The 21,614-nt window shown below is 40.8% G+C and overlaps 1 protein-coding gene across 1 annotated transcript; it reads left to right on the forward strand.

The window, feature by feature from the left end:
* Positions 1–1,007: 1,007 nt before the first annotated feature.
* Positions 1,008–2,428, forward strand: LOC142633554 (uncharacterized). The gene is made up of 2 exons (XM_075807795.1): positions 1,008–1,844; positions 1,940–2,428. Exons 1-2 carry the CDS (start codon positions 1,008–1,010, stop codon positions 2,426–2,428), a joined length of 1,326 nt encoding a protein of 441 aa, XP_075663910.1.
* Positions 2,429–21,614: the final 19,186 nt, after the last annotated feature.

Raw genomic sequence — 21,614 nt, forward strand, 5'->3', positions numbered from 1 at the left:
TAATTTGCTTGAACTTTTGCCTTTTTACAAATGAGAGCGAAACTTGCCTTTTTGATACTGTGAGTTAATAAGAACAGAAGAGTCATGCATTAGAAAACCGTTACTGGATACAAAACTTATTCCTGTATTAAATTGATAAGAACAATTCGATAAAATAAATAGCTGATAAAAATAAAAAATGTGCTTAGTTAAACAACATCTGTGTATTAAAAAAAAAAAAATATATATATATATATATTTTTTAGAGTACTAAATATTTTTAACACATACACGGAGAGAGGGAATAAGGTTTTAAAGAAACTTACAGTGATGTATATCTAAAATGGCTTAGCTCTTGAATATACAACACAAGTTTTAAACCTCTTTAACCCACACTCATTTTTCAAAGTGTATTAAAATACAATTAATGAAAAAATCAAAGCAAAAATATTACATAAAACAATAAACTAGGTAAAGTGTCCACTTGATGCAACCGCGATTTATAAGAATAAACTTTTATAGTTTTATTATTATATAATACAAGCAAAGAAATCTAATTTTACTTGAATTACAAGATATTTCTTGCGTTAGGAGTGTGCACACTCGCCAAACCAGCGAACCAACCCAACTAAACTCAGTGCATCAGTTTTGTTTTTCTTGGGTTGGGTTAGGCCGCGAATTTCTCAATCCAATAAGATTGGGCTGGGTTGAAAAAACTCAAATTATACCCATCCACATCCCTACCTACTTCTCTTTTCTTTTTTTCTTGCTTCACCTTTGTCTTTATCCTTTCCATTTTCACAATAATACTTAGAATTCACAAAAGAAGCCATATAGGTTGAATTGTGACAAGAAATTTCATTCTCTTAGTTATTATTATTACTTGCTAGTTTTGTTTAGCCAAAGGAAAGGTCAACAACTTTTTCTTTATCATGTTTCTAAAGCTTAAACACATTGATCAATGTTAACCTAAAGCATATGGATTTTCAGTTGTTTGCAACTTGATCTACATAAAGGCAAGGACACTCATGGAAATTTTCCCTCCAATGTTGAGGAAACTATGGAAGGATTGGGAGCTACGAGTTCTAGTTTTACTAAGCCTTACACTACAAATAGTACTCATCTTTTTTGGCAATCGCAAAAAGCATACACGAAGAACATGGATCAGAATTGTCCTGTGGTATGCCTATATGATTGCTGACTGGGTAGCAATTGTTGCCCTAGGCGTAATTTCGAACAACCTTGGTGATGTCATTGAAAGTAATGGCATAGATGGATTGCCGAATGATGGCATTCAGCTGACTGCATTTTGGGCACCATTTCTTTTGCTACACTTGGGTGGCCTTGATACTGTTACATCTTATTCCATGGAAGATAGTGAGCTTTGGTTAAGGCACTTGCTTGGACTAGTTGTTCAAACAGGGGTGGCACTTTATATTTTCCTCGTAGTCTGGACGGGTTCTAGAATATTTATTCCATCACTCTTGATGTTTTTCGTAGGAATTATCAAATATGGGGAGAGGACATGGGTCCTCAGGTTGGCAAGTACTATGCTCACTCCTCCCGATCCCTGTCCCAATTACTCTGAATTTATGCGAGAAAATAATTTAAAGCAGTATGACGGATACCATGTAAGAGCAGAAGAGGTGATTGAGGCTCAGCTGGTGAACCTCTCCACTGCTTATGGGAATAACCCCATTCGTGACGCAACTGAGTTGGTTACTTCCTATCACTTGTTCAAAACTTTCAGACTTCATTTTGTTGATCTTATCCTCAGCCTGGATGATAGGGAAAACAGCCAATCTTTGTTCAAAGAAATTTCTTGGGATAAAGCTTTTAAAGTGAGAGATGGAACTTGGCTTCATGTATGATGTGCTCTACACCAAGGCAGCAGTAATACATTCACCCCAAGGCTGGTGTCTAGGCTTAATCATTTTCTCTTTCACCAGTATTGCATTAGGACTCTTCTCAGTCATCCAAACTTAACTACTCAAATATTGATCTGATCCTAAATTTCCTATTGCTGGCTGTTGCTATACTGTTAGAGCTATATGCATTTCTCTTATTGCTCTCTTCAGATTGGACCGATCTTTGGCTAAGTAAACATGCAAACACTCCCATCCGTGGATCCATTACTTGTTTGCAACTCCCTAAACAGCCTAGGTGGTCGAATTCCATGTTGCAGTTTAATCTATTGAGCTTTTCCCTAAAAGAAAAGCATACAGTTTTTTATGGAATCCAGAAGCTACTTCGTATTGACAGAGTCATTGAAAAGCATCGATACACAACCTGTGAGGAAGTATATGAGGACTTGAAAAAATTTATATTCGACCATCTCAAAGAGAAATTCAATCTTCTCAAAGAAACATCAAATGATGCAATCAAATCAGAACCTTGTGTTCCTACAAAGGAGATGCGGCACTTGAAAAGTTTAATTGTCATTGCCTGAATTGGAGGGTTGAGGTAGAGTTCGATCAAAGCATTCTTATTTGGCACATTGCTACAGATCTCTGCCATACCACTTGGACTGTAAAGACCAACACAACCCTGTGTCAAAATGTGAATTGAACAAGTGGCTATCCCAATATATGCTATACATCCTAGTCAAGTGTCCTCTAATGTTGCCAAGGGGGATTGAAATGATAAGGTTCGGAGATACTTGTGCTGAGATCACACAATTTTTTTAAGGAACATGAGTCCAGAGCAGATACTGTGGAATCTTACAGTGATTGGTTTCAGAATGCTTGCACATGGGGTATGGATTGCTTCCAAACAGGAAAGCCCACATTAGATAAATCACGTGTAAGATGATGCTACTTAAGATGAACACTCAAGTTCCACCGAAAAAAGTGAAAGGGAATAGAAGCAAGACCGTGTTATTTGATGCATATAGGCTTGCCTCCGAGTTGCAAGCTATATCTGATAAGAATCAGAAATGGGAGATGATTAGCAATGTTTGGGTGGAGACGCTTACTAATGCAGCTTGCCATTGCAGAGGGAATTATCATGCTCAGAAGTCGAAACATGGTGGAGAACTTCTCACACATGTATGGCTTCTAATGGCACATTTTGGTTTAACTGAGCAATTCCAAATATCACAGGGTGCTGCAAGAGCCAAGCTAGTCGTGGCATAACATGGGGTGGCACAAGAATGTTGCTGCAGAGTTAAAAGTTGCTTTTGTTGGTTCTCTCTAGAGAGAGAGGGAAAAAAAGAAAAAAAAGAAAAAAAGAAAAAGAAAAAAGAAGAAGCTTTTGTTAGTGGGTCGGGCTGGTTTGTTTCCATATTCACTCTCCCTCTAAATTTAGAGAGGCGGAATTATGTGTAAAGATTGCATACAACATCCCTATAACATGAGAGTGACGTTTATATACATAAAATAATATATCCTAAATGTAGGTAATTGTGGATTGATGCTACTAATTTCTGCAATATTTTTTTCAAAAGGAAAAAATGTTTTTAGTGTTTGCAGGTATGTGTTGATTCCGCAAGGTGATGTTGTATTTTGTTAATTAAGTTTTTTTTGTTGTTGAGAAACTTGTTAGTTAAGTTGCGTAGCAGGATTGTGTTATTTTGAATAGAAATTTGTGTTACAAAAAAAAAAAAAAAATTGTTGTGACTTAATCACTCAATAATAATTAAAATTGAAAATAAAAAACTTTCCAGAATAAGAAAGTTGAATATATATATTTAAAATATTTATGACAATTTTAAAAAAATGAGTATATTTCAAATCAATTGGTAAGGTAAAGAACGAAGGCTTCAGGCATCAAAATAATAAAGATCACTTAGGCAATATGTCAACAACATTGTTTTTACAGACATTTCTGTAAGAACTACAAAAAAAGATTGTTATTAACGCCACTTAGCTATGTTGTTTACAAAGTTGTATATTGAGATGTTTTCACCACACTCACATTAAAAATAAAAATAAAAGATCCATAAGGATTTGAATTTGGATTAGATTACAACTGATTAATAATAATAATAATAATTGTTTGGCAAAAATATGAATTACCATCTTAATGGCCTATTTGGATCATAGTTTTAAAAATCGAACGGGACTGATTCAACTGAGAACCAGCCTTCAATCCGGTCTGACTATGGCATAAAACCGAAAATAACCTAAAAATCAGTAAATAGAAAAAAATCGGCCGGTTCAACTTGAGAATTGAAAGGAGGGACGAGCGGGTGTTTGGGCCTTTGGGCTCTAGCAAGGAGGGTCGATCTGTTCTTGGGCTAAGAATTTGTTAGTACTGTGGATCGGCCCATACGCCGAGGGTTCGAGGACACATCCGAGGGTGAGTTTCTCCTCGGACAGACCCAAGAAAACTCGTAGATTCAGTACGAAGATCAAGACAGAACTCTGGAAAGACTATTGGTTAAGAGGGGGAAGCCCTGAACCTCCTGGATACACCGATGTTAGAAAAGTATCATGAGCCAAGGCTGCCACCTCCATATTAAAGACTCTGCACCTACCTCCCTGGCCGCATTAATGGGAAAGTGACCCCTGAACAGTAGAGCTGAAACTTTTGGTCAGTATTCAAAGGCACTAAGGGAAGAAATATCTAGGGGGGAGGGGGTTTGAGCGACACGTGGATAAAGCTTCAGGAAATGAAGTATTTAAAGGGGATCAGTCTGTCACTAATGAAAGGAGAAAGAATTGTAACCTTTAAGAAAGAAAGAGAAATAATACAGAGGTAGTCCTCGGCTTACGTCCGAGGAGGTCTATTTGCAATTATCATTTGTTATTTACAAGTGTTTGCACATCTTAGCCTGTTATCAAGTTCTCAGTACTTCTAATCTAGATTTCAAGCCCACACTTTACAAATTTCATTGTTTAAGGCTCATTGGGCCTGAGCCCGTAATTGTCTTTGGGTCCAGGTGCAATTGTGCACTTATAATTGGCGCTGTCTGTGGGAATCTAGTCTGAAAGGAGCTGGGATACTATGGCAGGCCTAGGCTCACACCATGCAGAGTCTCAAGGATCACAATCGGAGGATCTTTTCGAGCATCTAGAGCGTCAGAGGGATTGTGAGGGAAGTGTCCATACAGAATACCCTAGGGCTAGCCATACTCATGGCGGGGGCAGCGCCACCCACGAGGATGGTGCTAAAGCCATGCAGAAGGAGATTAATCGTTTGAAAAGAAAACTGCGCCGTGTCAGACGTAAGCCTTCACCGTCCTCGTCTAATCCTTCTTCGGAGGGGGCCTGGGGAGGTAGTTACAGCTCGAGGTCATGCTCACCCCCCAGCGCAATGTCGTCTTGTGAGGAGGACGACCCGCCAGCTTGCAGACACAAGAAACTTCCTTCTAGGGGCTTGGGGAACGATGCTATGAGTCGGGCGTTGCAACAACTCTCCAAATCTCCATTTTCACGGAGGATTGAGAAAGGGAGGCTTCCTAGGAGGTTCACCCAGCCCACCTTTACCATCTACAACGGCCGGACCGATCCGGTGGAGCACGTGAGTCACTTTAACCAGAGGATGGCGGTGCATTCTCATAACGAGACCCTGATGTGTAAAGTTTTTCCTTCTAGCTTGGGACCTGTTGCTATGAGGTGGTTCAACGGCCTTAAATCGGGGTCCGTAGGTTCGTTCGGGGAGCTTACTAGAGCATTCGCTTCGCGGTTTATCACGTGTAGCAGAGTGCCTCGGCCATTGGACTCGCTGTTATCCATGACCATGAGGGAAGGGGAGATGTTGAAAGCATATTCCGACCGGTACTGGGAGATGTTTAACAAGATAGATGGTGATTTTGATGAGGTGGCGCTCAATACCTTTAAGGTAGGTCTTCCTACTGATCACGATTTGAGGAAGTCCTTGACCAAAAAGCCTGTTTGCAGCGTACGTCGCCTCATGGATCGTATTGATGAGTACAAAAGAGTAGAGGAAGACCAGCAGCAAGGAAAGGGTAAGGAGAAGGTTATCCCACAGGAGAGAAGGGATTTTAGGTCGGACAGATACCACAACAACAAGCCGAGGAGAGATTACATTGGGCAGTCTGGCTCGGCAGTACCTCAGGCCGTGAACACTGTGTTCCGAGAACCAGTACACCAATTATTGGAGAAAGTTCGTAAGGAGCCCTTCTTCAGATGGCTTAGTAAGATGGCAGGAGACCCCGCGAAGAGGAATCAGAACTTCTTTTGTCAATACCATCAGGACGTGGGCCACACTACCGAGAACTGTCGGACCCTTTGGAACCACTTGGAGCAGCTTGTCAGTGAAGGAAAACTGAAGCAGCACCTGTGTCAACCTAATGGGCAGGGCAGTCAATCTGGCTCAAACAATCAGAAGAATAATCCATCTCGGTCGGCATTGGGAATAATTAACGTTATCTTTGCTGCTCCTGGCAGGACCGGCTCAGGTCCCACTAGGGTGATGGCGGTTTCCCATTCTCAGGCCTAAGAGGCAGGCTCCAGGCCGAAGAGGTTGAAGGTGAATTTACCTGTCTTGGGATTTTCGGAGGAGGATAAGGTTGGTACCATTCAACCCCATGACGATGCTCTGGTGGTCACTCTCAGGATAGGAAATTATGACGTGAAGAAGGTGATGATTGATCAGGGCAGTGGTGCAGATATCATGTACCCTGATTTATTTAAGGGGCTGAGGTTGAAGCTGGAAGATCTTACTCCTTATGACTCGCCACTCATAAGCTTTGAAGGAAAGGCCGTTGTGCCGAAGGGACAGATTCATTTGCCCGTTCAATCCGGCTCAGAAACTGTTGAGGTGGATTTCATTGTGGTTGACGCGTACTCCCTATATAGAGCCATCCTCGCCAGGCCATGGCTGCACGCTCTGGGAGCCGTCTCCTCAACCTTGCATGTTAAGGTTAAGTTCTCCTCAGGGGAATATGTTGAAGAGATCCTCGGCAGCCAATCGGTGGCCAGGCAATGCATATCGGCCGCAGTGCTTCGTCAGACAAAAGCCGAGTCATCGGCTTTGTTCATCCAAGACTCATAGCAATTAACAGCTCCGGATGCACCTGGAGCGGTGACAGGAGAGGAGGCTGTTTGTGAGGAGTTAGAGAAGTTTTTGATAGCGGATGACCCAGAGAGGTTCTTCCAAGTCGGCATACGTTTGCCGCACTAGGAGAAGATGGAGTTGTTGGAATTTCTGAAAGGCAATATTGATGTTTTTGCGTGGGACCCTTATGAGGCTCCCGGCGTAGATCCGAGCTTTATTTGTCATCATTTAAATGTCAACCCCGCCATTGTTTCGAGAAGACAGCCACCTCGGCGTTCTTCCAAGGAACATTCCGAGGCTGTCAAGGAGGAGGTGCTCAAACTCAAGAGGGCTGGGGCTATTAAAGAAGTTTTCTACCCCGAATGGTTGGCGCATACGGTTGTGGTCAAAAAGAAGAATGGAACGTGGAGAGTATGTGTGGATTTCACAGATTTGAACAAGGCCTGCCCCAAGGATTCGTTCCCAATGCCGCGTATTGACCAGCTTGTGGACGCCACTGTCGGACATCCTCGTATAAGTTTTTTGGATGCCTTCCAGGGTTACCATCAGATTCCATTGGCATTGGAGGACCAAGAGAAGACTGCTTTCATTACGCCAACAGGGAACTACCACTATAAGGTCATGCCGTTCGGGTTGAAGAATGCTGGGGCTACCTACCAAAGAATGATGACCAGAATGTTCGAATAGCAACTAGGGAAGACCATTGAGGTGTATGTGGATGATATGGTGGTGAAGAGTAAAACAATACCTTCACACGTTAAAGATTTGGCTGACACCTTCCAGGTGCTAAGAAAGTACAAGTTGCGCCTTAATACCTCAAAGTGCTCTTTTGGCGTGGGATTTGGAAAGTTCTTGGGATATATGATTACTCATAGAGGCATAGAGGTAAACCCAGCGCAGGTCAAGGCCATTCAGAATTTGCAGCCGCCTCGGAACCCAAAAGAAATCCAGAAATTGACCGGAATGATTGTCGCGCTGAGCAGATTTATCTCTCGGTCAGCCGACCGGTGCCGTCCTTTCTTCCAGTTGTTGAATAGATGGAAGGGGTTTCAATGGACCGAGGACTGCGTGTTAGCCTTCCAACAACTTAAGCAATATCTTTCTCGGCCACCCATTTTGTCTCGCCCCGAGGCGGACGAGGTTTTGTTTGCTTATCTGGCAGTGGCCGTCCACGCGGTCAGCCTGGTCCTCATAAGGGATGAAAGCGGGGTGCAAAGACCGGTCTACTACGTTAGTAAGTCTTTGAATGAGGCCGAGGTGCGCTATCTACTCTTGGAGAAAGCGCTTCTGGCCATAGTTCATGCCACGCGGAAGCTTCCTCATTATTTCCAGTTTCACACTATGGTGGTTCTGACCCAATTGCCTCTCAAGGCGGTGTTACGCAGCACCGATTACTCCGGCAGGGTGGCAAAATGGGGAACCATTTTGGGAGCCTTTGACGTTAAATACAGGCCTCGCACCTCCGTGAAGGGCCAGGTCCTTGCCGACTTGGTGGCAGAGTTTACCGAGCCATTGCTAGAAAAAACTCTGAAAGAAGCACACATGGATGGAAAATTAGTTGGTGTGATCACAGCCGCAGCACCTCCGACTTGGAAAATGTATGTGGATGGGGCAGCTAATCAGAGATGATCTGGTGTCGGACTTGTCCTGATATCCCCTGAGGGAATTGTCTTTGAAAAATCTCTAAGGCTGTCATTCTCGGCTACTAATAATGAAGCCGAGTACGAAGCAGTCTTGGTGGGCATGAACATGGTACATAGGATGGGTGGAAAGGAAGTCCATGCATTCTCGGACTCTCAGTTAGTGGTCGGCCAGGTCACGGGGACCATGGAGGCTAGGGACCCAAGAATGCAGGAATATTTGGCCCAGGTCAAGCGTCAGCAAGCTGAATTTGACTCCTTCGTCTTAGCTCACATTTCTAGGAGTGGCAACACCCATGCAGATTCTTTGGCCACATTGGCAACGTCTTCGGCTCAGGATTTGCCAAGGATTATCCTCGTAGAGGATTTGCTAGAGCCAACTCTTACCGCTGTCAATGCGGCTCGCATCCATCTAATAAGGCATGGACCTAGTTGGATTGACCTGGTCATATGTTTTCTTAAGAACGACATCCTTCCTAAAGACAAGTCTGAAGCAGATAAGATACGTCGAAAGGCGTCACGTTTCTGGTTGTCCGAGGATCAGAAACTGTATAAACGATCCTTCTCGGGACCGTACCTGTTATGTGTACACCCGGAATCAACGGAAGCGCTTTTGGAAGAACTGCATGAAGGGATTTGTGGAAGCCACACTGGGGGAAGGTCCTTAGCCCATAGAGCTCTGACTCAGGGTTATTGGTAGCCCAATATGCAAAGGGAGGCTTAGGACTATGCCAGAAAGTGCGACCAATGCCAGAGGTTCGCCCCTAATATTCATCAACCTGGAGGGGTTCTCAACCCTTTCTCCAGTCCTTGGCCTTTTGCACAATGGGGATTGGACATAGTGGGGCCATTTCCGAGGGCTGCAGGAAACAAAAGATGGCTTTTCGTGGGGACAGACTATTTCACTAAATGGGCTGAGGCCGAGCCCTTAGCAAATATCAGAGACGTTGATTCCAAGAAGTTTATTTGGAAAAACATCGTAACCAGATTCGGTATACCACACACACTTATCTCAGACAATGGCGTTCAATTCGACAGCAAGGCTTTTAGGAAATATTGTGGTGATATGGGCATCATAAATAGGTACTCCACCCCAGCTTATCCTCAGGGAAATGGGCAAGCCGAGGCCGTTAACAAGGTCATAGTCAGTGGGCTCAAGAAAAGGTTGGACGATGTGAAAGGAAGGTGGGTAGAAGAACTCCCGCATGTTCTGTGGACGTATCGGACTACACCGCGCAGGTCCACGGGAGAAACGCCATTCTCTATGACTTATGGAGCCGAGGCAGTGATACCTCTGGAATCAGGTTTTTCCACCCTGAAGACGAGTTCTTTTAGCCTAGAGAATAACGATGGCCTCCTAGAGAAAGGTCTTGATTTAATTGAGGAACGGCGCGAGGCAGCTATGGTCCAAATGGCTTATTATCAACAGAAGCTTAAACGGGGATATGATGCCCATGTGAAGCTAAGGCCACTCACACCTGGGGATCTTGTACTAAGAAAAGTTGTGGGCACTTCTAAGAACCCAGCTTGGGGTAAGCTAGGACCAAACTGGGAAGGCCCCTATCGCATTGTTTCAGTAGCAGGCATAGGGTCGTATCGGCTAGCTGACCTAGATGAAAGAATTGTACCACGCCCATGGAATGTAAATAACTTTCGAAGGTATTATTATTAATAAAATGTGCTTTTGTTAGTTAGCAGTTCAAAGTTATAAATACCTCAGGGGCTTGCAGTTACTATTCTTAAGTGTCAAACAGAAACTTGGTTAAGTATGGTCCTCGGACCACAAACTTTGTGGAAATTGATATCCTGTCATTTGTTAAACAGAACCTTAGTTATGCCGGGTCCTCGGACCTCCTACTTTGGGGAAATTAACATTTGAAGTTACTATTCTTAAGTGTCAAACAGAAACTTGGTTAAGTATGGTCCTCGGACCACAAACCTTGTGGAAATTGATATCTTGTCATTTGTTAAACAGAACCTTAATTATGCCGGGTCCTCGGACCTCCTACTTTGGGGAAATTAACATTTAAAGTTACTATTCTTAAGTGTCAAACAGAAACCTGGTTAAGTATGGTCCTCGGACCACAAACCTTGTGGAAATTGATATCTTGTCATTTGTTAAACAGAACCTTAGTTATGCCGGGTCCTCGGACCTCCTACTTTGGAGAAATTAACATTTGAAGTTACTATTCTTAAGTGTCAAACAGAAACCTGGTTAAGTATGGTCCTCGGACCACAAACTTTGTGGAAATTGATATCTTGTTATTTGTTAAACAGAACCTTAGTTATGTCGGGTCCTCGGACCTCCTACTTTGGGGAAATTAACATTTGAAGTTACTATTCTTAAGTGTCAAACAGAAACTTGGTTAAGTATGGTCCTCGGACCACAAACCTTGTGGAAATTGATATCTTGTTATTTGTTAAATAGAACTTTAGTTATGCCGGGTCCTCGGACCTCCTACTTTGGGAAAATTAACATTTGAAGTTACTATTCTTAAGTGTCAAATAGAAACCTGGTTAAGTATGGTCCTTGGACCACAAACCTTGTGGAAATTGATATCTTGTCATTTGTTAAACAGAACCTTAGTTATGCCGGGTTCTCGGACCTCCTACTTTGGAGAAATTAACATTTGAAGTTACTATTCTTAAGTGTCAAACAGAAACCTGGTTAAGTACGGTCCTCGGACCACAAACCTTGTGGAAATTGATATCTTGTCATTTGTTAAACAGAACCTTAGTTATGCCGGGTCCTCGGACCTCCTACTTTGGGGAAATTAACATGTGAAGTTACTATTCTTAAGTGTCAAACATAAACTTGGTTAAGTATGGTCCTCGGACCACAAACCTTGTGGAAATTGATATCTTGTCATTTGTTAAACAGAACCTTAGTTATGCCGGGTCCTCGGACCTCCTATTTTGGGGAAATTAACATGTGAAGTTACTATTCTTAAGTGTCAAACAGAAACTTGGTTAAGTATGGTTCTCGGACCACAAACCTTGTGAAAATTGATATCTTTTCATTTGTTAAACAGTACCTTAGTCACTGTTCTTATTCTTATCACACGCTTTGTGGAAATCAGTATCTTATCATTCATTAACTTAGGTCTTAAGTTTTATATCTTTACGTGTTAAACAAATTTTTGTAAGGAATGGCCCTCAGACCTTACATCCTACTGAAAGTAATACCTCAGATTACAAAAGTTTAACCATCATATGAGTTTTTTTAACTAAGGCATTGTTTAATATCCAAACTAAGTTAATCTCTGTCAGGTTCTTAAGTATTCTACTTTGCAAAGCAAATATGCGCATGGCTTTGTGGAGGTTATAATTGTGCAACTCCTGGAGTTAGATTTGTTTATTCTGTTATTCCTTTAACTATGTATTAATGAGAACTTTCATGACAAGCACAAAAAGAATAAAGTAAAACAAATACAACATGAGTGAAAGTTGAATAAAATTGTTCTTCATTAATTATATACATCATCAAAAAAAAAAAAAAGGAGTACATGAAAGTCCTATGCTAGGCCCTAAGCTTGGGGAGGGGGGTCTTGGAGGGAGCTGCTGCCAGCCTCAGTGCTCTTCAGTTCCAGCTCAAAGGTAGACAAAACTTGCTTCCCTTTGTCTGTTGAAGGAACGAGGGGCTCCACGTTCTGAATTTGCTCCTTCTCGGCACCGCCACGCTCGTCCTTCTCTTTATGGGAACCTTCAGGTTCTGTAGGATCAGGAACGAGTTCTTGCACCACAGGAGGAAGGGCAGGGGAGGCAACAACAGGAGGGTCTTCTATCTCCTGTATGTCTAGGGGAGCCAAATGTTCTCGGGCTTCCTCAGCTCGGAAGCTTGAGGAACCCCTGCTGCATTCATGGCCTCTCCCCAGACCTGTTGACAGTACTCTCGGCACAAGGCCGCAGAGACTTCTGTCAACTGTTCTTGCGTTGCATTTACGCCCTCTTGATAGCTGGCCTTCTTCGCGGCCTCCAGTGCGTGCTTGTGGGCGCGAGCCTCCTCCTTCGCCCGCGTAAGCTCATTCTCCAAATCAGAGCGTGCCCGTTGGGCTTGAGAGAGCTCGTCGTCCTTTTGGCGAAGAAGCTTACGTTGCCCCTCCACTTGGTTTTCCATCGTCTTTAAGCTGGCCTCGGCACCATCCTTCTCTCTTTTTAAATCGGCCAGCTGCGATGTGATCTTCCCATTCTCTGCTAGGACCTGGCGGAGGGACCTTTCTGCCTCTTGCCGTAGCTCTTGCTCCATCCCAGCGCGCTTCCGAGAATCCTTCACGAACTTCTCGGTCGCGAAAACTTCTTGGATGGCCTGCAAAAAATGTTAGGAGGTTAAATATGGTAAAGTGTTTACAAATGAATCTAGAGTACAAGTGTGAAGTGGAACTTACCAGAGCTAAATCCCTTTTTAATGTAAGGAACAACTGAGGCTGGCCCATCCTCTCCAAGGTTTCTATGTCCTTGGGCAGCAGAAGAGGACGCTCCAACGCCTCGGCCAAGTGGTGGGCGTGGCCTTGTTGGATTGCCCTAATACTGGAGTGGCAGGGGATTGGTGCGCCGTCCAGTCTTAAGTCAGGAGACCAGGTAGCCGGTGCTCGGCACACTTCGGCCATGTCTCCGATCTCCCCACTCTCGACTGAGCGAGCCCGACCTTTGCCCTTGTTCAGCTTCTGCTGCTGAGCTGGTTATGGTTGTTGTCGTGGCTTCTTTTGTTTTTCGCCACCAGTCTCCTCGGCCTCCCCTTTTCTTTTCTTTTTAGGCTCCTTAGCTGGAAGTTCGGGGTCGGCTGGAGGAGGGGGTGGTGGCAAGGCTGGGGGAACTTGGGATCCCCTCGTTCCCTTTTTGGCCACTCTCGCGCCTCTCGCCGTCATAAGGCCCTTGAGCTCGTCCATGTCTTCCTCAATGGAGCTGTCTTCTGGACGTGCTATCACTAGGCCCGTGATCCCAGAGGTCTCGGCTGGCTCCTCTTCCTCGTCAGAAAGAATAACAAACGGGTTTCCACGAGGTCGTTGGGCGTCCTCGAGTTGAAACTTATCTATCTCCTCGTCCAACGTGTTCGACGAAGACACTTGCTCCTTTGGGACAACTGTTGCCTGAGAGTGTGTGGCGAGGGGGATTGCCGCAATGGTCTGTGTGTACAATATAGTGTGGGGGTCGTCAAGAAGGTCGTGGTCAGCTAGGAAGTGTGGTCTGGCTACGTGAATCCTCCTACGCCGCCGGTCACCGGCAATGATGGCGTTCTCGATCTCCTGGAAGTCCGAGGAGATAGGGTCGTACCCTAATATCAAATGAGCCGCCCTAAGTTGTAAGTCCGCGCTTATGAACACCTCTGAGCGAAGCACTCGGTTCAAATCTGCAACGTTGCAGTGACTCAAGCGGGGGCGCACGAGTTGTTTATCTGCAAAGAAAGACACCAAGGACGGACGAACATGATTAGACTTTTAAGACATGTGGTAAATCAAAATCAAACAGTTTATAAATGCAAATGACATTCTAAGATGCTTATATGGATTTATGGGGTGGGAAGTTAGATCCTAAGTCGCACCTGGATCTCCCTACTCAACTGGGCAGTGGGGGCCATCGTGCCAATTGCCTGAGGCGATGAGGTAGTCGTCCTTCATGCCTTTATTGGACTTGGGCAGACAGGAGATTAACCTAATTACGCTAGAGCGGGATTTGATGTAATAACCTACATTGGTAAGTTTATGGCACTCGTACATAAAAACGATGTCGTGCCAGGTAAGGTTCAGACCCATCTGCTCGTTTAGAGCGTCGACGCTTCCTAGGACTCTAAAAACGTTGGGAGCACACTGGTCGGGGCACAACCGGTGGTTGCGGAGATATTCCCTGGTCACGCTTTTCATAGGGAGGGTCATCCCACCTTCTATGAAGGCAATCATGGGAATGATAACCTCTCCCGTTCTCCTAGACCCAGCCACGGCTTCCACCGGGCAGTATCTTAAACCTACGTCGCTGGGAATGTGATACTTAGCTCTGAAACCTTCCATCCCAGCGGCGGTGTCAACTAGACACTTAAATCTACCCATTAGGAAGGAACGAAAGACTAAATTTTAAGAGGGAGAATGGTTAAAATGGGAGTCGAGGACAATATCCGAGGAGAATGGGTTAAGGAAAAAGAATAGGAAACTTACAAGTTTGAAGTTGTGCGAGTTCCCACGGATTTCTGCAGAGAAAAAGGTGATTACTTTTGTTTTGATGGGATTAGCCTCTCAAGAAATAAATGAAGGCGCAGGTTCCCAAAGCGTCACGACGTGCGGGAAGCGGCCTCGAAATTGTATTCGTCCCGCCCAAATTTTCAGGGGGTAACAAGGGCCGTTGGATGCTCATCTCACCGTTGAACATGGGGGACAAGGTGTAACTTACGGTAATAAATGCGCGCGTTTTTGAAATTAAAACCGCCAAGTGGCATCGTCTGGAACGCGAAACGATCTCCACACGCATGGTTATTTACAAAACGTGTGGGGTAAGTTCTCGTTGGATCAAAACCCTATTTTTCTCCTCGGATGCTGAAAAATAGAGTTTTGAGGGGCTATTGTGGGGAGTAAAAGGACCCAAGCGGGTATTTGGGCCTTTGGGCTCTAGCAAGGAGGGCCGATCTGTTCTTGGGCTAAGAATTTGTTAGTACTGCGGATCGGCCCATACGCCGAGGGTCCGAGGACACATCCGAGGGTGAGTTTCTCCTCGGACAGACCCAAGAAAACTCGTAGATTCAGTACGAAGATCAAGGCAGAACTTTGGAAAGACTGTTGGTTAAGAGGGGGAAGCCCTGAACCTCCTGGATACACCGATGTTAGAAAAGTATCATGAGCCAAGGCTGCCACCTCCACATTAAAGACTCTGCACCTACCTCCCTGGCCGCATTAATGGGGAAGTGATCCTTGAACAGTAGAGCTGAAACTTTTGGTCACTATTCAAAGGCACTAAGGGAAGAAATATCTAGGGGGGAGGGGGTTTGAGCGACACGTGGATAAAGCATCAGGAAAGGAAGTATTTAAAGGGGATTAGTCTGTAACTAATGAAAGGAGAAAGAATTGTAACCTTTAAGAAAGAAAGAGAAATAATACAGAGGTAGTCCTCGGCTTACGTCCGAGGAGGTCTATTTGCAATTATCATTTGTTATTTACAAGTGTTTGCACATCTTAGCCTGTTATCAAGTTCTCAGTACTTCTAATCTAGATTTCAAGCTCACACTTTACAAATTTCATTGTTTAAGGCTCATTGGGCCTGAGCCCGTGATTGTCTTTGGGTCCAGGTGCAATTGTGCACTTACAAATGGCCTATTTGGATCATAGTTTTAAAAATCGAACGGGACTGATTCAACTGAGAACCGGCCTTCAATCCGGTCTGACTATGGCATAAAACCAGAAATAACCTAAAATCAGTAAATAGAAAAAAATCGGCCGGTTCAACTTGAGAATTGAAAACCGGCGCGATCGAACCGATTACCGACCGGTTTGTCCTTTCCCACCTAACACTACCTCATTTAAGTATTCAACCCTAAAAACTAACCCTTGCACTCAAAGGGCATGATAATTTGGGCCTCTATATCCAGGACCATAAGAAGTTACAGCATTAAGCATAGGTTGATAATAACTAGAATTTACAGCATTAATTGGAATGCAAGCATCATACATCCATCTTGCTACAACCATATCAACCCTCAACTTCTTTTCTTTGCCAGCAAGAACACTTTTAATAGAAGGTTGAGCTCCCGGTGTTGTTCTAAGAGCAAAGTAATTACCAATGTCACCAACCTTTCTCTTGCCAAGATTGGATCTTAGTGGAAAATTACTTGGAGCACCACTTCTATTTCCCCTACCTAACCCCCTACCTCTAGGAGTAATTTCTTGGACATCTTCAAATTCTGGTGAGTCATCTAATGGCGAATAATTAGATCCTTCTTGATCCTTTTTTGTTTGTTCTTTAGATTTAGCAATGTCTTTCAAATTCTCAACCATTTGAAACCTAATATCATAAGGTACACTCATACATGCAGCCACATCACCTTTAATTCCAGCTAGATGTCTTTTCATCCTATTGATGCTCACTCCTTTATAACTTTTCCCACAATGTATACATCTATAACTACTTTTTCCGTCTTTAAACTCTTCAGTTACATGATCCCATGCGGGATCACATTTCGCTCTCACAGATGAAGAATTAGCATTAGACCCGGTTGTAGAAGCATGTTCATTAGATGGTACAGAGGCTGACTCCATTTCACTCAACAATTTCAACTGGCAGCAACTATTTTATCAACAAATAAATTCATCAACACAACATATACAAACAATAGTCAATAATTTCAAACTAACAGCAACCAGTTTATCCACAAATAAATTCATCAACTCAACATACACAAACAATAGTCAATAATTTCATACTGGTATCAACCATTTTATCAACAAATAAATTTCTCAACACTAACATACACAATCAAATACATAATACTTTGTAAACTATATTTCCCAAACAATAATACTCTGTAAATCAAATCCACAACATACACAAATAAACTAAAATGTTATTGTAAACTAATAATTGAAGTTACCACTTACCAGTGAAGTCACGGGAGGAGAACCTGAGATGAAGCCCAGAACATGAACTACGAACTGAGAATCTGAGATGAAAAAAAAAAACAAAAAAAACAGAACCAAGAAAATGATCAAAATGACAAAATCAAAATCAATTAATCAAGTAATCAAAATCATAAAAAATAAAAGAATACTAATTAAGTAATTATTAGTTTATTACCTGATGAAGCCGAAAAAAAAAAAAAAAAAAAAACAGAACCCAAAATAGAAAAAGAAAAGAACATTACCAGTCACAACTCACCATGTGTAATGCTAAGCATAATTTCTTTTTGAGTAATGATAGTATCACCAAAATTGGCACAATTTTGTGCCACAACTCTCCATGTGGTACTAGCATTACTCAAAAAGAAATTATGCTTATCTCTAAATCCTATCCTTTTTATTTATTTGAAAAATAAAAAATATATTTCTAAATTACAATAAATGCAAATTACTTTTTTTTTTATACAAAATAAAATTCTACTTTAACCTAATCTAAGTGTATATGTGTGTGAAGTTCTTTCCTAGAAACTTAAACCCCGGCCCTTGCCCCCAATACCCTACATTATCTTCGTGTATTTTCCTTATTTATAAAATTTAAAAATAATCAAAGACCAATAGTCATCAATCAATTGTTTAAATTCAAATTTCTATTTTTTGAAATAATGCATAAATTATGATTTTATGGATAAGGGAGTTAAGACTTTTGGAATCCTTGCAAAAGTGTAAAGATTCTTCAGAAGATTCAAGAAAAAAAAAATCAGATTGAGACTAGCTTATTGACCGCTTGTGTCACCAAATCCGTACCTCTATTATCCTTCCAAGTTTGTCTCAAAGTCTCAAATATCATTTTTCAATAAGGTATGCAGGGAAAAAGGCAGCGGGCCAGCCATGATGATAGGACCGCTTACCAATTATTTTGAATAAGAGAGCTCCTTGTCAAAATTATACCACATGAAACTAGGATTTTATTTTGATTAATTGTAAAATGATTCTTGTTGTTGTAATATTAACCTATAAATAGTGCGATTGGTCAAAGTAGTAAAATTCTACATTGAATACTAATAAAAAAAATAAAGTAGTTAGTATAATATATAATTAGATTGAAAATCTTGGTATAAAGCTTGTTAGTCAAGTGTATATCGATATATTATATGATTTATATCTCCCAATTTTATTATTTGGTAGTTGAAAAGTGCATCAAATGGAGGTGGGTTTAGCAAAGGAAAAAAGCAAAAAGAGGTGCGGAAGCGTCATATATTTAATATAACAACTTCATGAGAATTTGTTATTTTTTAAAAATATTCAAGAAACTTGGTAAACCATGCAGATAAATATTGCAAAGACATCTAGAGTTGACCGACAAGCTTAATACCAAGATTTTAAATCTAATTATATATAGTTGATACCAAGCTTAATACTAATATATAGTTGATACTTCATGACATTTCCAAGACATCTATAGTTCAGTTGTTAAACCAAAGTCTACATAAACAGCGTTTGACTTATAACTTAAAACGGCTAATAATCTGAACTATCCTTAATTTATTTAGGTGGCTTCATGATTCATGTACATTCTAAATATATGAATATTTCCTAACCATGTAATTTTTAAATAAATAAAACATTGATGTTGTTGCTTTTAGAAGTATATGTCGAACTTTTGTAGGGAATTATCTAACTTTTGAAAATTTCTAAAAAAAACTCAATAAGTGTTAAAAGGGGGAAACTTGAAAAAGATGAATTAATTGTTAAATTGAATATAACCAATAAATTAAAATGAAAATTTTAAAACCTAATATGCCTCTCAAGTGGACATGATTAAAAGCTTGTACAAGTATCATTTAGAAAATTAGGACAAAGGGAAACAAGACACTACTCTTTTCACTACTTTTTATAATAGAAGATAGAGAAACTTTTTACTTAGGGAGTGCATAATAGAAGATAGAGAAACTTGTCGTAAATAGCAAGATACTATGATAATACCCCACAAGTAAGTAATATTAACTAATTCGAACATAACCAGTACATCGAATAAAATTTTAAAAAACTAAAATGCCTCTCAAGTAGAGAAGATTAAAAGCTTGGACAATTACTGTTTAGAGAATCAGGACAGAGGTAAATAACTACAAGAAAAATGCCTATTTGCAAGGGTAAAACTTTCTAGTAAAATATTAAATATCATCACAAAAGGTTACTAGCAAGGGTATACGACCCTACAAAGTCGTCATATTTGCTCTTATTGCTAAAAGGAATTTTGTGGCAATACCTTCGCTAATAGTTAATTTACAAGGGTAGTTCACAGTTGTTACTTGTTGGGTTAAAATGAATTGACCCCTTGCAAATTAATTAATTACCCAAGTTAATTAATTAGGTTCAATTACATGCAATGACGTGGTAGATCAAACAAATCACCAACTAAACTAAATGTAGCCAAAAATAAATTTACATGAGTGATTTGTTTACAAATGGGAAAAACCACCGAGGCAAAACCCCACTGGGTGATTTTAAGGTCACCACTCCCAAGAATCTACTATTATCAATCACAAGCGGTTACAAGTATAAAGAATCTTACCAAACCCTTTGGCCTATCCCGAAATACCAATTTATAGTTGAACCCTTACCCCAATACCCAATTGAACTTATATTGTAGCGACAATCTTTTCGTTCAATGCATGAATTCCAGTACATGACTAACCAATGATGCATGGATCCTAGTATGTGACTAACTCCAGCAACCCTTTGATTGTTGTAGTTGATTTGTAGCAATTTCATAGAGAAACACTAATAAGATCTTCAATGTTGGTGCAAGAACTCTTTCTTCTGTAGGAGAAGGCTAGGGTTTCAAAAATAAAACCTTATGAAGCTCTCTAGCGTTAGGTTTTTCTTTTTTTACCTTCTTGTTTAAATAGGAGTTCAATGGACTCTCCTATTCTAAATAGGTATATGCAAACCTTGGGTTTTTCTAATTCAATAAGGATTATACAAATCCATAAACAAATAGCTTTTTAGAATAAAAACGTTATTGACTATAATTTGAATCCCGTAAATTCGATAGATCGAGACATATGTTGAGCTTTAACACTACAAAAAACTGGACTTAGAGTGGCATTTGTGAAATGCCACTATAGGTCCTAAAAACGTCATTATAGGCCCATTTAGGCTATAGCAGCATTTGCTATAGTGGCTTTTGTTACACCACGACTATAGACCTATCGTGGCATTTACAAAACGCTGCTATAGGCCCATTTTTTTTAAATAAAAAAAAGCTATAGCAGCTATTTGATAAACACCACTATAGACCAATTTTTTTTTTTTATTTAAAAAAAAAAAAGCTATAGTAGCGTTTAAAAATGGCATTTTAGATCCATACCCTATTGTGGCGTTTCAAAAATGCTGCTATAGATCCTTGTGTTTTTTTTTAAAAATTTGGCTATAGCAGCATTTTAAAATGCCATTTCTAGCCAGAAACCACCAATAAAAAAAAATTATTACCAAAAATTAACTTTTGGGAATCAAAAGTTTTTTATTTTTTAAAATTGAACATGATTTTCTTAGAAAATTAAAAAAACAAAAAAACTATTTTCTTTTCTTTTCTTACATTAACCTTGTAAATCTATCACTTAGATTTACAAAAATACAAACCCATGCCCCAAAATTTTACAAAACAAATAGACATTGAACATGATTTTCTTATGTGTTGAAACCAAATACAAAACTCCAACCCAGATTTTCGCCACCCATATGCAATCAAACACAAAACTCAACACATATTTTCCTATATTTTTTGAGAAAACAAACACAAAACTCAATGAACAATAAACAAAACCCCATATTTTCACAAACCCATTTATACAGCTTCAGTGGCAAAGTGGGATCAGCATTTGGATCTCCGATGACATAGATTGGTGGCAGCATGAGTCAGCGGCATGGGTTGGCGGGATCTGATGGTAGGACGATAGCAACGTGGATCCGATGGTGGGTCGGGGTGAGAGAGAGATTGAGAGAGTTTTGAGATTAACACATGAGTTTTTTTTTTTTTTGAATGAGCATGAGAGAGTTTTTTTTTTCTTTGCTAGGACCACACGAGAGAGAGTTTGAGATTTCATAAACTTTATTATGAATACTCAGATTTGTTTTTTTTTTTTTTATTGAATATTTTGGAATATGCCATAGTTTAAAATGAAACAATTAAAGTGAATTTGTTTTTGTATCGATGCTTCAATAAATAAGTACACATATACCATATCAAATCTAATGATATACTAATATATCATAAACAACAGTAATAACTTTTTTTTTTAATTTAACAATAACAATAACTTAATTTGATTACTTAAACCACTATCAAAATTAAATATAAACTAAGATAATATAACAATTATGGATTTATGTGCAACAGCCAACAAGGCCCTCCACACAATCCAAAGCTTAAAGTCAGAAT

The sequence above is a fragment of the Castanea sativa genome, chromosome 5, assembly GCF_040712315.1.
Source record: "Castanea sativa cultivar Marrone di Chiusa Pesio chromosome 5, ASM4071231v1".
Lineage (NCBI taxonomy): Eukaryota > Viridiplantae > Streptophyta > Magnoliopsida > Fagales > Fagaceae > Castanea > Castanea sativa.

What these genes read in the sequence shown, in the direction of transcription:
- LOC142633554 (XM_075807795.1), top strand. Translation starts at nt 1,008, where the DNA reads ATGGAAATTTTCCCTCCAATGTTGAGGAAACTATGGAAGGATTGGGAG. An exon ending in GAGATGGAACTTGGCTTCAT is followed by an intron (nt 1,845 to 1,939) that starts GTATGATGTGCT and finishes GTATTGCATTAG; the next exon opens with GACTCTTCTCAGTCATCCAA.